Source organism: Pavona decussata, unplaced genomic scaffold, assembly GCF_977016875.1.
Source record: "Pavona decussata unplaced genomic scaffold, jaPavDecu1.1 SCAFFOLD_175, whole genome shotgun sequence".
NCBI lineage: Eukaryota > Metazoa > Cnidaria > Anthozoa > Scleractinia > Agariciidae > Pavona > Pavona decussata.
In genome coordinates this window covers 70351-89503 of record NW_028145586.1, presented here as the reverse complement: position 1 = coordinate 89503, position 19153 = coordinate 70351, and the positions used below count along the sequence as shown (strand labels likewise).

At 38.1% G+C, this 19153-nt stretch overlaps 1 protein-coding gene and 1 pseudogene across 2 annotated transcripts; one reads left to right on the top strand and one right to left on the bottom strand.

Moving 5' to 3' along the window:
* Positions 1 to 573: 573 nt before the first annotated feature.
* Positions 574 to 19105, bottom strand: LOC146463465 (uncharacterized). 2 transcript variants are annotated; one of them, XM_085084227.1, is made up of 8 exons: positions 18830 to 19105; positions 15936 to 16067; positions 13343 to 13534; positions 8606 to 8863; positions 7603 to 7758; positions 6139 to 6315; positions 4968 to 5015; positions 574 to 1387 (listed from the first exon to the last, which is right to left on the bottom strand). In XM_085084227.1, exons 1-8 carry the CDS (start codon positions 19019 to 19021, stop codon positions 1256 to 1258), a joined length of 1287 nt encoding a protein of 428 aa, XP_084940353.1. In that variant the 5' UTR covers positions 19022 to 19105; the 3' UTR covers positions 574 to 1255. The 2 variants fall into 2 exon arrangements, with proteins under 2 accessions (XP_084940353.1, XP_084940354.1); XM_085084228.1 differs by having other exon boundaries at positions 15936 to 15967; positions 18889 to 19105.
* Positions 1378 to 4949, top strand: LOC146463466 (histone H2B.1 pseudogene; annotated as a pseudogene).
* Positions 19106 to 19153: the final 48 nt, after the last annotated feature.

Here is a 19153-nt window from a genome sequence, read left to right as displayed (position 1 = left end):
TTATAAGTGTCGGTTTTATCGGTGGCCCCGGTTGACTTCGTTGCACTGAAAAGATCTTATTCAGTCCAACATAGTCGCAAACCGCACATAAAAATCTGTCCCTTTGAAAAGGCCATTTCCGAGTTGCTGTGAACCTCATTATAGAAGTGAGGCTAAGTTTGCTTGTGAACGGAAACTAATTTTCATGAATTTTCATAACAAAAACTTTGCACTTAGCCTCGCTTTCATAATGAGGTTCACAGCAACTCGGAAATGGTCTGTTATATTAGTAGCCCGAGATGCACAGAACGTATACGCAGTAGTAGCGCGAAAAAATAAAGAAAAAGCGCGCTTTTTCTTATTTTTTTCGCGCTGCGCCCCAACTAACACTGAGAACGCCTGGAAGAGGCTAACGCAGTAACAAAAGGAGGCACCGTCGGTATAAACGTCATGGAAGCACCCATATAGAGTACATTCCTAATCCCTCCATATAAGGAATGTGTTCTATATTGGTGCTACCATGAAGTACTGACCGCACCGTCCTTATCCATGATCTGACGAATATTAAAGAAAGCGAACTGTTCATGTCAAGAGTATGGTACAAAAGAGTCGATTTTATTGGTGTACAAATTTATGAGGGGTCTTTAATACAACTCTCTGCCAACAGAGATAGAATAAATATTACTTTACAATAAATTAGATTACAACGATTGTTTTACAGTCTTTAATAACTTAAAATTACAGTCCAACCTCCCGAAAGCAGACACCCTTCGGACCACATTGGAGTGTCCTCAGAAGTATATGTTTCGCTCCATAGAAGGTTAAAATGCCCTGTTTGTAATTATAAGCGGTAACCTGAGACCTCAACTTATATTGAAGGCTAGTGTGGAAATGCGCGTGATCTAAACAGCGCTGATGGGTACACTCTTTTTTTTTCTTCTTTTTAAAAACGTTGAGGCTGAGATTAAGTAAAATTTAAGAATATTACCCAACCTGTTTTTAAAATGAACAGTATAAATACGGATAAAATAATACATGTAAAAATTCAGTCTGTATTGTCCAATTAACCAAAATAATAGTTGTCTTGGTCACGTCCGCATAGATTTATTGAAATACTATGACATCTTAACATCTTTTCAGGCTCAAATTGCCAAAAATAATAAGAAAGTTCAGCCTCAGCCCCAAAATTCAAGTAGACATTCTTATAAAAAAAAAAAAAAAAAAGAGTATATTGGGCGAATACGACAAATCGGAGAAACCTCTTCATGAAAGCTTGTCAATTAGCAGAATTGGAAGACTCCACGAGCACAACTTTGTCTTGATCCGATGTTTGCTGGTTTTTTGGTGGTCTCTGATCAAGGTTTTTCTTCCTTTCCTTTGCATAATTGTTGACACGCTGCTGCTGCTCCTGAAACAATGACAGCAAACAAATAAGAAATTGTTCGTTGTGTTTAGGTTTTAAACCTTTAAGCCCCACAAGTGATGAACCTCTAATTTCTTCTCACAATCTCACTATGGGAAGAGAGGAAATAATCACCAAAGATGAAATGTCTTGATTTTAAGAAAATTCTCCCAACTAGTTCCACAAGAAACATATGAGAACGGTGAGAAGAAGATGTAGGTTGATATTGGGACTTAAAGGATAAAACAGGAGGCAGAGTGTTGATTTTATTATTTTAGAGTGCAGCATGGTGAGTTTGGCGGAAATACAAATAACTTGGGGCATAAAATTTGCACTAGCGCGTCAAACGTGGAGCACAAATCAGTTCACCATTTGACAATCGACTGTTCTACACTACACAGCTGAAAACGCTACGCTTCGTTTCATTTCCCTTCAATGCACATATGCCACTAATCGACTTTAACCCTTTCCCGTCCAAGGGAAATGGCAAATTTTTCTAAATCGCTAACTATGAACTGGGAGACCACATGTGATATACCATTTAATAGGTATTTTCTGGGGTGTGCTATAAATCACACCATAAGAGATGGAGGAGGTCACATATGAGAGTGAGAAAAGTCCAAAACGAAAGAAGAAAAACATTGAAAATTTTCTTAATCGTTGTACATACTGGGTATCCCCCTAAACTATAGCTTAATGTACAGCTCTCAGTGCATTGCTTGTTGTAAGATATTAACTGAACCCTTAACGTACAAAGGAAAAAAAATCCAAAAGCTTGAGGGGTGGTAAATCAAGTCTCATATAGGAGGGGGGCATGATTTTATGCCTTCAATTTATAGATCTTTCAAAGATCTTTTGGTTGTGCAAATTTCACACAAATTGACCAAATACTGAGCTCATAATTGCGTCTTGTGTCATATGGCACTCTTGGTCGGGAAAGGGTTAAAATCCACGCACTCGTTTTTAGGGGAGCGGGGAGAAGGGTAAGAATTCGTGGGAGGCTACAGTTAATTCCACTCTGGGTTACCTCAACGGCAGATAAGATTTTGTTACACCCGGGTGTCACACCACTATAAAGTTTACGATCTAAAGCGCTGAAAGCGGGGTACTTTCCTCACTCACTTGTGAAGACCCTTCACAAAAGGCGATTATCCACCATCTTCTTAAATTTAAATGATTGAAGTAAACTACAGACCATCTTCAATATTAAAGTCTATCCTGATCACGAAGAAAATATCTGAGACCGAAGTGGTGGACGAAATCCTAAAGTGTAAACATTCAAGTGAAAAGAGGTTCTACCTTCACTGTCCCTGACATTCGAAGGATAGCTATTATAAAAGCACTAATGTAAATAGTAATAATAGTAATAGCCTATTTAAAACCTTTTCACAACTTTGCGCATTTGAAAGGAGGCGGTGGATCGAAAGCCACCAATCAAACTGTAAGAAGACACAAAAGAGCACAACAGGTCAACATTCTGTCCAATCAAATTTCGGGGATTTCGATCTGTGCATAATTTAATCATGATATAAATACCGGCGGCGTCTATGCAAGTTACCCATTTTGCAGCGCATTTTGCAACGGCAAACTTGAGATAATGGCTCCCAAAACACCAGTTGGAAAGAAAGGTGAAAAGAAGGCCGGTAAGAAGGCTCCAGTAGACGGAAAGAAGAAGCGAAAGGGAAAAAGAAAGGAAAGCTATGCTATCTACATCTACAAGGTGTTGAAGCAAGTGCACCCTGACACCGGTATCTCCAGCAAAGCCATGGGTATCATGAACTCTTTCGTGAACGACATCTTCGAGCGCATCGCCACCGAAGCTTCTCGTCTTGCCCACTACAACAAGAAATCAACCATCAGCTCCCGCGAGATCCAGACCGCCATCAGGTTGCTTCTGCCCGGTGAACTGGCCAAACACGCCGTCAGTGAAGGAACCAAGGCTGTGACCAAGTACACCAGCAGCAAGTAAACTTATTGAGTTTACCGCCAAAACTAACGGCTCCTTTAGGAGCCACCAAATGCTATAAAAGTCAATGACCAATGTTGTTATTCCTTTATCATCAAGTCAATGACCAATGTTGTTATTTCCTTTATCATTTATTTAGCTATTTTCAGTTATCATTTGCGTTTATCAGGTGTGCAATGATCCTTCCTTTACTTTCAACGCAAGCTTTGATGCGCACCGTTCCGTCTTCTTTGTTCTCTCGTTCCGGTTTTGAGCAGTTGACATAAAAAAAAAAAATTATGCTGATGCGCGCACTAGGAATCGATGAGTGATATAGCCCGTGTAGCAGGCGTAATAATCACAGAGCCGGGGGAGACCTGCGAGTGATGACTAGAACCTCATTATCGATGTAAATTGACAATTCAGAAATTGCGCGCAAATTGCGAGTCGCTCTGACTAAACGATTACAGTGCGATAAGATGATAGGAAGCGAAATGCGATACTTTTAGCTTCCAGTTCTCTCGTCAATTACGGCAAAAGTGTTTTTGCTCGACTTAAAATTTTCCTTGTGCTTTGAAAGTCGTATTTTACGTGAAAACTGAAAAATATTTTCGGAGGTTTGTTGGCGCGCGCGCCTTGTTAGTAGTTCAAACAATGTGAGTGGTTTTCAAAAAATTGAGTGATATGCTGGAAGGTATATAAACTCCACAGACTTTTAATTTCTCTTGCTCTTTCGTAGCGGTTTTGTGTGTAAATTGAATTCTCTTTGGCGATGGCTTTCTGGTGCGCCACTATAAACAGCCCGGTGATAGGAAGCGAAGCGTGAATTATTATCAGCCCTTTTACTCGGTGCGAGCGATAGCCTGCAACCGCATCAGTCTTTTGGCCCATTTCACCCGGAGCCAAAAAACCGGATGCACTCGCAGGCTAAAGATGTGTTAATATCATTTAAATTTCCTTCGTTTTCTTCTCATATAATAACTTTGCGCGAAAATCGGTTATTGACCATTCATTGTTTCCCCGTAACTCGTAATAATTTGTATTTCTAATAACCCCAACGTTGGAAGGAAAGATTGCGTTCCGGTTACGAGCTCAAAGAGCGTCTGCGAGGGAGGTAGCCTCCTGCGCAGCGCAGACGTTCTTTGGGCTCGTCGCGCAGGAATGAATGCGTGACGTGCCCAAAGAGCTTCTGCGTTGGATCGGAAGCTACGGACTATATTTTTAATGTTCTTTCGCGGTTGTTTGTCTGGGACCCCCTTCTTCAAGCCAAGTGGGGCAAGCGCGCGAGGGCATTGGGCAAAAAGGAGCTCGCTTGGCTTGAAGGAAACGGAAACGACTGCCACGCAGGCTACACCGGAAGTCAAGTCATAAGATGAAACCGGAAGTGTAAACAATACAATGAGGAGGGCTGGAAAGAGTCCATCGGATCCATTGGAAATACATTGATTCCGATGGAATCTCCGGAGTCTACTAGTCGTGCCAAAACTAGCACGCTACACGTGTAACATAACTCGTTCTTAAAGCCGTGAGTCCATACAAGCACGCTACCGTGTAACATAACTCGTTCTTAGAAAGTGCGTATTCAACACAGAACCTTGTACAAAGACTGCGTAAACAATAAAAATGGCAAAATATACTCACCCGAAACTGCTGTGCACCTTCAGAAAGAGCTTGATTTCTAGCTTTTGACTGAAAGGCAAAGAGTTGTTTATAAGTTGAAAAAAGAGTGGAGAAAAAAGGGCCATCTGTCTTTATTTTAAAAAAGATTACCATCTCTATCTATTTATCACCACAACAAAATACAACGTGAAGGTTCGAGTTCAAAACATCCATCACCAGTTATTCCATTTTTAAATAAACAGTCAACATGGCGCCTGTAAAACAGGGCTCAGTTGTTCAAAGGGCAGGTAACTCTATTCAGCGAATGAAATGTATTGGTTGGAGTACGTTTTATCCACTGGATAGCGATTTATCACATGGATAGAGTTATCCGCTCTTTGAACAACCAGGGCCTGGTGTTTTGTTGTTGTTGCATGTATGTTGCTGTTGCTGTTGGGAACATGTTTATTGCCAGGCACAAATACAAACCTTGCACATGTTACAGGTTGTGCAAGCTTCTTCTGCAGGTTGTTTTTCAACAAATCACAGTGCAAATGTAACTGAAAAGAAAAGTCCACTGTTCCCCTTAGTTAAGCCTGCGAACAGGCTTCCCGGGCACGCTCAGACAGTGGAAGCCTGTTCGCGGCTACCCTTAAGTAAAGAGGGAAGGTCACCTACTAATCAATAATCCCAATAAAAACAGCATGGTAGGCAAGTGCTGCTGAACAGTTGAAATTCATTTGAATGGCCACAATTTAATAAGGATGCCTGGGGGGTGGGGGGTCAGGCTCTGCAAAAAAAAACGTACCTTTGTGAGGTTGGAGGTATAAAAAGGGGTAAGGATCTCACAAGCTGAAGTATAGAAAAGGGGAGGACAAACAGCATTTAGGTATTTAAAAAAGGGCCTTTCAAAATATCTCGAACAGACCCAACAAAAAAATAGTGTTTCTACTGTACGTACATGAAAGGGGCACCATTTCCACTGTGAAAGGTATATGAAAGGGTTACTTTTCCTGTCAAAAATGGTATATAACAGGGTAAGGGTTTGGATCTCAGGGCAGAACCTCCACGTAAAATACTTTCTTGAGTACCCCCCCCCCCCCCCCCGCCCCATTAGGATGTAACACACAGTCTCAAAAGAATCATTGCACAACTCAAAGTTTAATTTATTTTAGGGGATAAGACAGTATGTGTTTCCAGATCAAAATCTCACCTTTATTATGACAAATATTAAAGCCACAACATGAATGCACAGGAAACAAGCAACACCAACATAGAGACAAATTTTATCAAACAATTTTTGATCATCTGGGTCTGGGATGACAGCAGCAACTGCATTTTCAATGGCCATACAGCCCAAAAACACAAGACCAGATAAAACATACTTGTCCTGCAACACAAATGAATGCAGAAATTATTTTGTTATCACATGCACCAACTTTGGTTTGTTCCTTCCAGGGTTATATAGCCTGAACGCATGGCTGGTCCACACACAGATATGAAGTTTTGGCAGCATAGCCACAAGGAACATAATAGTAAGACACGACAACGAGTGGCGTAAGCCGTGAGACAATACCATTCCTTAATATTACATACATTATTACATACTTTACTGATAGTTGCTCAAAAGGTTTTCAAGAATCAATCATTACAATAAAATAAATGTATTATACATAAAATATTCCACTAAATAGCTATAGTAGTCATAACTTACAGAAATTTTAAATAAAAACGAAAAATTATTTTTTTAAAACCTGTAACAAAACTAAATGGACAGAATTTTGATTCTTATTGCCCAATAAGAAAATAGCATGTCTCTCACTAGTTTTAAACTGAGAGTCAAGAAACATCTAAATCACCTTAGTTAATTTCTCATCTTCATGAACTCTTTAAAATTATGATTTTTTGCTTTCATTTCTATATTTTATTATTTATTCTTATTATTTTATATAGATCACCATTTAAACCAGCTATGCTGAACTGGAATTTCTGTATAAATAAACAAATACATAAATAAATAAATAAATAAATAAATAAATAAATAAATAAATAAATAAATAAATAAATAAATAAATAAATAAATAAATAAAAGCATCATTTTTTTTTGGCGGGGGGGGGGGGGGAAGGGGGGGATACTCTGGGTTAAGTCATGCAAGATGGGAAGGATTTTTGGGGGTTTGAAATTCAGGAGTTTTGTTAAGAAAATTTTGGCTAGTATTTTTTTGGTAGTTTCATTTTACCAGGTAAACTGGCCACGGTAAAGAGATTCAATTCCTGACGTGACGAAGCGCTAACACACAAAATGTCAGCACCCAAATCTCTATATGGTGGCCAGGCAATTTACCTTTAGTTATTAACTCTGTCAACTGATAAACCAAACATTTGTTGCTACTCCCCACCGACACAGTACCACAGTTTCTTTAGAAACTTAAACCCCCTTATCTTCTCTTGTGTGATGTCTTTACTCAAAAAAAACTTTGCTCCATTTTGTCTGTAAATCTTTCACTGCATCTAATTTGCATGATCCGGGCTTATTTGCAATGTTGTAACAAAGACAGTGAAATTTTGCTCCTTGCTTTTATCACTACTTTTTATTTTAATTAAATTAATATTCTCAGTTAGATACCCCAGTAATAGATTCCTCAAACTACAAAATGGAAAAACAATCTTTTCTCACCAGCATTGTGAGGTATGAAATAGTTGGTAAACTTTGTGACACAACAAACTTGAAAGCAACTGCTGTTAACAGGAGCGTGAGGGTGACACTCAGTCGATCAGAAGGCGATGAAATATCCACAGAAAATGAACAGAATGATAGGATATCAATGAGAAACTGCAGACAGAGAAAAAACATGCAATAACTTAGAAAAAAACAAGAGGACATAATATCTTTTTAGTGAAGTTATATATTTTATTCAATATTGACTCTCCGTTTTATCAATAATAATTACCGGTATTATTAAATTATAACTGTGTAAATAAGTAGTTTTGGTCATCAGTTCATAGGTTATGTTGGCTGCAAGTGAACTTGTTTGCACATATGTATTTGTATGTTAATTTATACTGTATAATAATAATAACTATTTATGTGTGTCAATTTATTTAGCACTGAAGTGCTAATTGGGGACACTATAAAAAACTGAAACAATGAATGACAGGGAGGTTTACCAGTTGGCTATAATTTACAAACTGTGGCAAAGGGTTTGAAACAGGGGACTACTGTGAAACAGATGGTCAGCAAATGCTGAGAAAGGGGACTTGAAGCCGCAAACACCAGATTATTAGTTTGTTCCTCTAGCCACTCGGCCACACTACCCTCACCAATTGATTGTGGGGATTAAGTCCAAAATAGGTTGGCATATCAGTATGTAATAGATATAATCATGATAAGAGTTTGATTGTACTAGATCTGAAATAGGTTGATTTTAGGGTATAGCAGGGTAAGCTAAATAAGCGTAGTTAGCATAAGAGTTTCTACATTTACTCCAACTATTTGGTGACTCGACTCTGCAATTGGTTAATTTTTGCGGTCTGTAAATCGTTAGTCAGTGAAAAACTGTTTTGTGAATCAATATTGAAGGAAACCTTTGTTCAAGATAATAATTATAAGAAATTCTATAATTTTGCAGCATAAACTTAAAAAGGATTATATATTTATATAGTATTGGATCATTTCTTACAATAATCATGCCAATATTCCAGAGGTAGTATCCATTTTTCCTCTTCACACTGCATGTAATGTGATAAAGGGGATAGTCATTCGCACTGCTCCCCTCTGTTTTAACTGTACTTGTGGCTTCAGTGACAACATGCTGGCACAAGAACCATTCTTGATCAGCTGTGAATGTTTCTGGGCGAATTGTATCTGCTTTTTTCAGGTCCTTTTCAAATCCCACCAGCTTGTTTGTCCAGTCAGACATTAGAGTTATGGTCAATTCCTGTCACAAGCCACAAAGGAAATATTCAAACAGGCAGGAAATGAAAACATGGCACCTGATGTTTATTTAAGTAATACATGCAAAAAGTGGCAAATAAGTATTAATAATATACTAGACTCCATGCAAAATTATATGGCTGTCATTTTAAATTATTTTGTTTCCATTGGAATTAACCTTACTAACCTAGTTCTTGAGTTCAAATACTTTGAACAAGGCTAGTGAGGCTTATTTGAATGCAAACAAAGAATATTAAAATGTCCACCATTTTTGCAAAGGGTCTGTTACTGCAAATAAAGAAATTGAATATTTCAGGTGAAAACTTGAAAATGTGAAGAGTCACCATCGGCCTGGTTCTTAATAACGTTTTGATCTCAACCCTTGCATATCATTCTTTTGGTAGAGTCATCACTAGCAACATTGTGTAGTTCCAAAACCTTATCGTTACCCGTCTGGGGTCGTGGAAGGTCATTGGAAATTCTGAGGGGAAGGCGGTCTTCATGGCTAAAATTTTCAAAAAGTGAGAGACTCAACCATAAGAATGCTCCACACAGGATGGGGGGAGGGCCGGGGGAAACTTATAATAAATAAGTAGCTGTGAAAAGAAAACCTTAAAAAATTCAGGCTTGAACAGTATTATTTTGAACCCATGAAATCTGCAATCTGGGGCATTTGATTTCTTGCAAAGAAACTGTGGTGCTGCATTGGTGGGGAGTGGAAATAAATGTTTGGTTTTATCAACAGAGTTGATCAGGTAATTTGGCCACTGTAAAAACATTCGACAACTGGCGTTTTGAATGTTAGTTCTTCATCAGAGTGAATCCAATACCGGTGCAGTACTCTCAGGGCAGTACTCTACTGAACTCAAATCATTAAACAACTGTGAGCTGGTCATTTAGTGACCATCAGCAGCCCCCAGTTGGCTTGATAGCTGAGTTAGTTAGTAGAGCTTTACACCAGTATCGCAGCTCTAGGTCATGCATTCAAAACCTGTTTAAGCCTGAATTTTTTAGGCTTTCTTTCCATAGCCACTGAAGTTGCATAGTGAAATAACTGAAGGGCTGGGGGCATAACCGCCTTATGTCGAATGTTTGGCTGTTTTTTTTTTTTTTTTTCGGATATGTCTCAATTTTTGCATGTGGGCTTCGTTTTAGTCAACAAACACTGCCCTGTATTTTTTTTCGTTGGTTTGCTCTTCGTTTTCGAGAAAAAACGTATGCAAAAAACTCAGTTTTCCTAGTGGCATCTTTTGGAATTCTTTTGTTGAACGAGAAACAAAAGAAACCTTTTGTTTCGCTGAACAATGAAGTCAGCGAAGCGTCGGATTAGCCGCTCGCTGTTCGAGCCGATACAAGTAATGTGTTGGTACAATTGAAGCGCTTTTATTGTTGCTGTTTCGTTGGCGCAAGCCACTGACGTGCTAAACCAAAGTCCGGAATCGATTACATTTTTCGGTTCGACACGAGGACAGTCGTTTTTTTTTTTTTTTTTTCCTCTCCTTTTTGAAACCAAAACGTCCGTTAAAAAAGTGCTTTCGAAACTGCTAAAATTAACTGTTTAAATTCGCGGCGAAATCCTCCTACGATTATTAAAGTGAAGTTTGAGCATCTAATCTGAACGTTTAAAGTTTTCAAAAAGCCACATCGACGGCCTAAAGAAGGCGGTGAGCTTTTCGCTACAGAGAACAACAACAAATCCGATGGCGACATATTAAATCGAGTACAGCTATTAAAGAACAACAGTATCAGGGGCACCCAAAGGATCGTTTCGGTAGATTATCTGTTCGGAAGGACCTTAACCCCCTACAATTTTCTAAAGGGATTTTTCACTTCGAACTTTCGTGATATGGGAAATTCAAGGCCTAGTGTTTTCGGATTGATAAAAATGTTGCATACAGAGGGGCTTTCGAGTGAAAGATGTACTTTGAGACCTAACTGGGAGCGGCCTGCTAAAATGCAAAACTATCCCCTATTGTAATGCAATGAGACAGACTCAGTCGATAATAAAAACACTCTTGTTCAGTTGAACTTCTGCACTTCTGTGCAGGCCACCGCAGAAGCGCCAATAGAACATGGTTGGTTTGCTGCATGATTCAAGTCTGTGCGTTCCTTCAGATGACCCATTCGTGCCAATCTAATGTACTGAATTGCTTTACTCTTGACAGCTCCAGTTGCTTTATCCAATGGAAAATCATGTTAATGTTCTTGTTTAAGTCCAATGTATATCGCTCCAGTGGCATAGGTCTATTAAAAGCGGAGTTTTAAATTTGACTGAAGGGAGTTAATTTTTGCGGCGTTTTATTTTGCGGGAGTTTTTTTCTGCGGGAACTAATTTTTGCGGATCGAGGCCAATCGGTAGTTACGTCGAACGACCTTATCGAATGCATGTTGAAGCAAATGTGCAGCATTGACATGAACGCGTGAATCAACCGCTGATTCTTTGCAGACCTACTTGTGAGTCCAAGCAGATTTTACAAGTAGGCTCATCAGTCTAACTGGGTGAGAAATTATTAGTCTTTCTTCATTCTTTATCCTTATTTGTCTCCCCATACGTTCCTAGATTTGGTTAAATTGACGATGACGTTTGTTGCTGGTCACTGCGTAGCTCCTGGTTGTAACACATACGTAAAAACATCTCATTGAAGGTATAAGATAATTCCATAAGGATATCTTTTTCCCCTAACTTCCAAAAAAATTATGTAATTTCCAATATTTTACGCGTAGCGCAGTGGACAGACTATAACCTTCGGTAATGAGAAACCGAAGAAAAAAACTTTTTTTTTCATGTTTTTGACCGGCTTAGTAACACAATATCTTAGGAGATCTGCAAAATTTAACTGAAGAAAAGATTTTGATTTGGCCGGAAATCACAAGTGGTCGAACACAACTAGGCCCGTCTTCTGTTAATGTCCGTGTCGATGAAATCCTTAAAGCAGTTGAGCAATTTTAACACAATCACAGTACCAGCTAGTACTGTGCCTCTACTACCTTTTCTTTCTGTATGATCGAAAGCATTGCCATGGCATAGCAAAAATTTCCTGACGCGTAATTCGCTTGGCATTTCCAAACAAAAATCAGGCGAAAACTAAAAAAGAAAGTAATAATTAAAAAACTTCCGTATGTGAGATTTTCTCACTGCAAGCATTTTAGTACTGTTCATTTAAAACCTTTTCCGGGAGAAGGGCATCTCGCTGTGGTTGGTATAATAGGTGGCAACACTCGTATCAAGTTTGAAAGAAAACCAGACAAACAGTTGTGGGCATTCCTCTTTTGCTTGTAAGTGTGTTAAAGAAAGGACCGAGCTGCGACAGAGAGTCATTCAGTCGTTAAACAGTAAGTATTTCCTTATTGAAATTAAATGTAAGCGTGTCGTAAGTGAAGACAAGCTTTCACCTCGCTTCCACTAGATGTGCAGTTCGGAATTATGTTCTCTTTCACTCTGATCATGCCCAAATTCGTAAATACAGGTTTCAGCACGTGTGCGTGCCTCACCAACTAGTCACTTAATGGAATGTTATTTCAATAGCGTTAAATTCCGCACTATTGTTTCCTTTTTAACGAAGTATTTGTCTTCATTTTCCTTTTTTGCCAAACGATTTGGTCATTTATTACTACACCTCGTGTAATGACAAAGTTTAAATCCTTCGCTGACTTCATTGTTCAGCGAAACAAAAGGTTTCTTTTGTTTCTTGTTCAACAAAAGATCTCCAAAAGATGCCGCTAGGAAAACTGAGTTTTTTGCATATGTTTTTTCTCGAAAACGAAGAGCAAACCAACGAAAAAAAATACATGGCAGTGTTTGTTGACTAAAACGAAGCCCACATGCAAAAATTGAGACATATCCGAAAAAAAAAAAAAAAAGCCCAACATTCGACATAAGGCGGTTATGCCCCCAGCCCTTCAACTGTGATATATTCCACTTCCGTTGCAACACTTATTGCACAACTGTAAATCAAAATAATGATATGCCATACAAGTGTAAGGAGTTAACTTAGAAAAGTCTGTATTATGCCTGACTGTCTATGTAGCCTTGCATAAAACAGCTAACATATAACCAACCTAAGTAGGCACATAAGGTGCAGTAAATACTGTTTTGAACTTTTGATCAACCTCTTGCTTGAAAGCTCAATTTCCAGGGTGTTGGTTTGAGTTTGGTCAATATATAATGACTCATCTCTTTACACTATAAACTTTAAAATATTTAAATCTTAAGTGTCTCTCTACCCAGTGCAGTGTGCAAAGGTGTGCTAAATAAAATGCTATCTAATGGCAGTTAAACCATGCAATGGATTCAACCATCCCATCTAGAGGAAATAGTGATACTCCAAATAATTCATGTTTTGGAAACTGAATTTAAGTACTGGCAGTGGTGAGGCACCTTGCTTGTTCCATTTGTTTGAATGGACATTTAGTTCACACTACCTTGACCTTACAAAACCCAAGAGTAATCAACTTATTCTAGCACATTAAATTGAATGCATACCTGAAAGTCCAGGGGGAAATCCCACAGCTCCAAGTTTTCCCTAAAACTCCCTTTTATTCTGTAGGTCTCAAGAGCAAATGGTATTTCATTGCCTTCTTCATAAAATAAGTAATGATTTTTCTGCATCTTTTCAATCTCTAGGGCATTAAAAAACACAATCCGGGGATGCCATTCATTGTTCCAATCTATTTCCTGGAAAACAAGAGATAAATAAATGTTGAATGCTAATAATTAAATAACAAAATAGAAATGACAAGAACAGGGACAGTTGATTGATTGTGATTGATTGATTGATTGATTGATTGATTGACTGATTAATTGATTTGCTACATATGAAGTAATTACATTGGACAGATTTTTTAAAAAATAAAATAGCATTTTGATGTAGTAGATGCAACATACAGAGTACATACTCCATCTATGAATTAAATGGGTTTAATAAGGGATGTAGTTACCATGACAATTTCAACCAACAGTCTAACCCCAGTAAAAATATTTTGTGATCACAACATGATCACAAATCACGGCCGTGATCACGGGCGTGACACTCCTTTCACCGTGATCACGCCTTCAGCAATGCATGATTGGAGTGATCACACCCGTGATCAGGGTGTGATCACTGCACTGACCGTGATTCTCTACAGTGATGCCGTGATCACGTATGGGTAGGGTAAAATTGAAAATCAAAAGCATTACCATCTCATTCAAATAGTCCAAAATATCTGTTAACACTAATGGAGTAAAAAAAAATATTATATTCCAGTAAATTAAAGATGTGGTTTAATAACAGCCCAATGACTTACCACACTAAACTCGGAACAAATTTGAATCTTTCTTTCACAGTGTGTGTCGTTCCGGTCTTTCGTTATTGTAACTCTCTGGTTTCGTGGTTCATTTTTGTTTTTGTGCGTCAAAAGCTTAATCTGCAATATATACGGGTTTTTTTTTCTGCGTTGATCAGTCCTGTGCAACATTTTATAGCAGCTTATTAAACGACTAACAATGAATATTATTTGGACGATCAAATTCAATCCTGTTATTATTGTTGTAGCATATGTTGCCTTCTTTGTGCTCGATTCATTTCACTTACTCGATCCAAGGCAAAAAATCAAGGCTGCTTTTTTGCATGTTCGCGACAAAGCACTGATATACACTGAAAAATATTTTCAAGGTACGATTCTAACTTCAGTTTCAAGAAATATAGTGCCTTTTCTCCGAGTTGCATGACACGTGTGTGTCGGAATTTTATCTACAAGGTCTCTTGAGACATCTGAGCGTTTAATCTTATTGGCCAAATGTCATGAACCTGTTTCAAATTACCTTTACCTGATCGCATTACAAAAATGGTCCTAAAAATAACCTCAACCGTTGGTAATTTGACTTAGAAGAGTGGGAACGTTTTCAATGCTAAGAATCTTCCTTTATTAGTCCAGGAAACAGTTTAATGTTTTGGGTTTCTGAAGCGAAGATCTGCACCCGGCCGTTTTGTAAACAACAGACTGTTCCTTCGGATTGTCTCCGACTGCGCAGCCACTTGGATGTTTGAAGTTCGCAGCGATAAATTTACTCTGATCGAGAACACTCAGAGGACTTCTTTGGTCTGCTGTAAAACGAAATGACTCTTGCGAGTTGTATTTTAGTCCACGTTTCCACAAGGAAAGGAATATCAAAGAACGTTCCAATTACTGAGGTGAGCAACATGACGATCGCGTAAAATACAATAACGACGAATTTTTATGTCGAAAGCGATTCTCGGTTAGCATCCTTCTGAACCGTAAGAAAATATTAGTTCACATTTACCTTTGTGGTTCTCAACCTGTCAAAATGTATACTATTTTAGCTTTTTAATTCCACTGCGCAACAGACTGCACCGTTCTTTAATGGACATTCTTCCCCGCCTCAAATAGCCTCTGAAAGGCTATTACTCTGGGGCAGTATTTTATATACACATATATACTATATATGTGGCTCAAATTTGACAGTAATAAAATTTGTTGTTGTTATTACATCATTGTACAACTTTTTTAACTTCCTGTATTTTGTGCTTTTTATGTTCTTGTGTACTTCACACATAAAGTTAATACTGTGATCATAAGGGTGACTGTGATCACAAGCGTGATCACACTTGTTGTGATCACACTTGTTGTGATCACAGTGCTAACATCATGTGTGATCAGAACCTGTGATCTAACCTGACATCACACCCATGATCACATCTCTGATCACATCACATCTGTGATCACATGTAAAAGTTTTTACGCGTGATCACTGTGTGATCACATTGTGTGATCACATGTGTGATCACAGAGTGATCACATTATATTTTTACTGGGGAACTGACAACTTGCTGACAGATTACGAACAGTCAGCTGACATGTTACTGACATTTGGATCTCTGTTGACCAACTAAAACAAAATAAATGGGGGGATGGGCCAACAAAGGGTTTATTTGTCACCCCTAAAAATAAAATGGGATTGAAAAGGTCCACTTTAAACCCAGCCATTATGAACTTAGGCACTTATCAAAAGCTCAAAAGGTCACAAAAGTATACAACTATAATATATATACAAATATTTACTTTAACATGTTTACCTCTGAAGGACTCCGCCCCTGAAGCCTTGGTTCTTCCCAACATGCAGAAAGATAAAAATCGCATTTAAACTGCTGTCCTACTGTGTCAATATCACCCAATGATATGATGCTCACTCTGATTCCTACAGTGATCTATTAAAAAAAAAAGATGATTAATAAGGTTTAAAAAAAATGTTATTTCAATGCAGACCAAACTCTCATATGGTATAATTTATTAAGCTGCACTTCAAGCTTAGGTGGTCAAAATGGCAGTTAACCTCCCAGTTTCAGTGGCATGTCTGAAGCAAATAGCAAGGGGTATTTTTTAACTGCTAACCAGTAACTGCTCCGCCTAGCATTGCAGGGTTATCCTGGCATGTTTTTCAATTTAAATGTTACTGCTAGCCATTTATCAAGTGGGTGAAGAGGATTGAGACAATGAGTAGTAATCTTTCTTATCTAAGGCCGGGGTCTAAGGAAATGAGATGATAATTGTACAGTAAAGATCTACAACCTAACCTTGAATCACTAATCCCAGTGATTCACTCTGGCATTACATAACAGCAGAAGGACACGAATACTCATAAAAACACTGTCAACTTTATGCCATCAATGTGAATGAACACAGCATAATGGCATAGCACAATTAACATAAAAACATAACAGCATTAGGAAAAAATATTTATGTTGTCAGTCTGAACCAGGGATAGAAAATTAAGTCAGATATGACCGCTACAAAACCATGTTTACCCCAGTAAAAATATTTTGTGATCACAACGTGATCACAAATCGCAGGCGTGACACTCCTTTCACCGTGATCACGCCTTCAGCAATGCATGATTGGAGTGATCATACCCATGATCAGGGTGTGATCACTCCACTGACCGTGATTCTCTACGTGGTGATGGCGTGATCACGTTTGGTTAGGGTATAATTGAAAATCAAAAACATTACCATCTCATTCAAATGGTCCAAAATACCTGTTAACACTAATGGAGTAAAAAAAATCATATTCCGGTAAATTAAAGATGTGGTTCAAATTATAAAAGTCCAATGACTTACTGCACTAAACTCGTGACGTTAATTTGAATCTTTCTTTCACAGCGCGCGTTGTTACGGTCTTTCGTTACATGTAACTCTCTGGTTTCGTGGTTCGTTTCTTTTTTTTTTGTGTGTATCAAAAGCTTATTCTGCAATATATGCGTGTTTTTTTCTGCGTTCATCAGTCCTGTACAACATTTTATAGCAGCTAATTAAACGACTAAAAATGAATATTGTTTGGACGATCAAATTCAATCTTGATATTAGTGTTGTAGAATATGTTGCCTTCTATGCTCGCTTCATTTCATTTACTCGATCAAAGGCGAAAATCAAGGCTGCTTTTTTGCATGTTCACGACAAAGCACTGATATACACTGAAAAATATTTTCAAGTACGATTCTAACTTCAGTTTCAAGAAATATAGCGCCTTTTCTCCGAGTTCCGTGACACATGCGTGTTGGAATTTTATCTAAAAGGTCTCTTGAGACATCTGCGCGTTTAATCTTATTGGCCAAATGTCATGCACCTGTTTCAAATTACCTCTACCTGATCGCGTTACAAAAATGGTCCAAAAAATAACCTCAACCGTTGGTAATTTGACTTAAAAGAGTGGGAATGTTTTCAATGCGAAGTATCTTCCTTTATGAGTCTGGGAAACAGTTTAATGTTTTGGGTTTCTGAAGCGAAGATCTGGACCCGGCCGTTTTGTAAACAACAGACTGTTCCTTTAGATTGTCTCCGACTGCGTAGCCACTTGGATGTTTGAAGTTCGCCGCGGATGTTTGAAGTTTTAATTGTTTGAAGTTTGTACTCTGATCGAGAACTCTCTGTGAGGACTTCTTTGGTCTGCTGTAAAACAAAATGACTCTTGCGAGTTGTATTTTAGTCCACATTTCGACAAGGAAAGAATATTGAAGAACGTTCCAATTATTGAGGTGAGCAACATGACGATCACGCAATACAATGACGACGAATTTTCAGGTTGAAAGTGATTCCCGGTTAGCATCCTTCTGAACTGTAAGAAAATGTTAGTTCACGGTTACCGTTGTGGTTCTCAACTTGTCAAACTGTATACTATTTTAGCTTATTCCACTGCACAACAGACTGCGCCGTTCTGGAAGTTCTGCCCCCGCCTCAAATAGCCTCTGAGAGGCTATTACTTTGGGGCAGTATTTTATATACACATATATGTAGCTCATTTTTGACAGTAATAAAATTTGTTGTTTTTATAACATTATTGTACAATTTGTTTAACTTCCTGTTTTTTGTGCTTTTGTTCTTGTGTACTTCACACAAAGTTAATACTGTGATCATAAGGGTGACTGTAATCACAAGCGTGATCACAAGCGTGATCACACTTGTTGTGATCACAGTGCTAACATTATGTGTGATCAGAACCTGTGATCTAACCTGACATCACACCCATGATCACATCTCTGATCACATCACACCTGTGATCACATGTAAAAGTTTTTACGTGTGATTATTGTGTGATTACAGAGTGATCCGTTATATTTTTACTGAGGTAGAACCCCAAATTGTATAGGGCTTTTATCCACATACTGCTAGAAGAATTTTTAAAATTTTAAGCTTATAACTAAGAACTTATATTTTTAATGAAAATAATGTCACAAAACAATATTGGTATCATGATCAATGACATATAATTTGTGTAAATGTACTGCAGCCAGTAGTTAATTAAGCTTATAGCATACGAACAGCTTTACTAGCTTTGTTAACTTTTTGTACATAAATATGTAAAAAGCTTAACAGAGATCTTCAATCTTAATTAACATTAAGCTTACTTTTTGTATAAATGATTTTAAAAATTCATGCAGAACGTCTGAAATTTCGATTAAAATACTTCAAAGTACCTTCTCTGTCAAATCTTCACGAAGAACACTCTTTCCATCGCCTTCGGGATGAGTATTACCTTCAATCTCTCGCAACACCTTCTTGATATCCTGAAGCTCTTTCAGAGATGTTTCAATGCTTTCTAGTCTCGAAAGAACGATAGAAAACCTGTCTTCTAATGGCTGTAACGAAGGAGGACCTGCAAAATCCATGTCTCCAACGAAAGTTGCATCCGGACAAGAAGAAATCTTCAAACAAGTTCAGGCACTCTTTCCCTGGCAACAGAGAGAAGACTGGACGCTTGGGTAAAACATAGGTACGTATTTCGTACATAGGGCGGTTCA

What these genes read in the sequence shown, in the direction of transcription:
- LOC146463465 (XM_085084227.1), bottom strand. Translation starts at nt 19,021, where the DNA reads ATGGATTTTGCAGGTCCTCCTTCGTTACAGCCATTAGAAGACAGGTTT. An exon ending in ATTTCCCCCTGGACTTTCAG is followed by an intron (nt 8,864 to 13,342) that starts GTATGCATTCAA and finishes GGCTTGTGACAG; the next exon opens with GAATTGACCATAACTCTAAT. An exon ending in GGAATATTGGCATGATTATT is followed by an intron (nt 7,759 to 8,605) that starts GTAAGAAATGAT and finishes CTCTGTCTGCAG; the next exon opens with TTTCTCATTGATATCCTATC.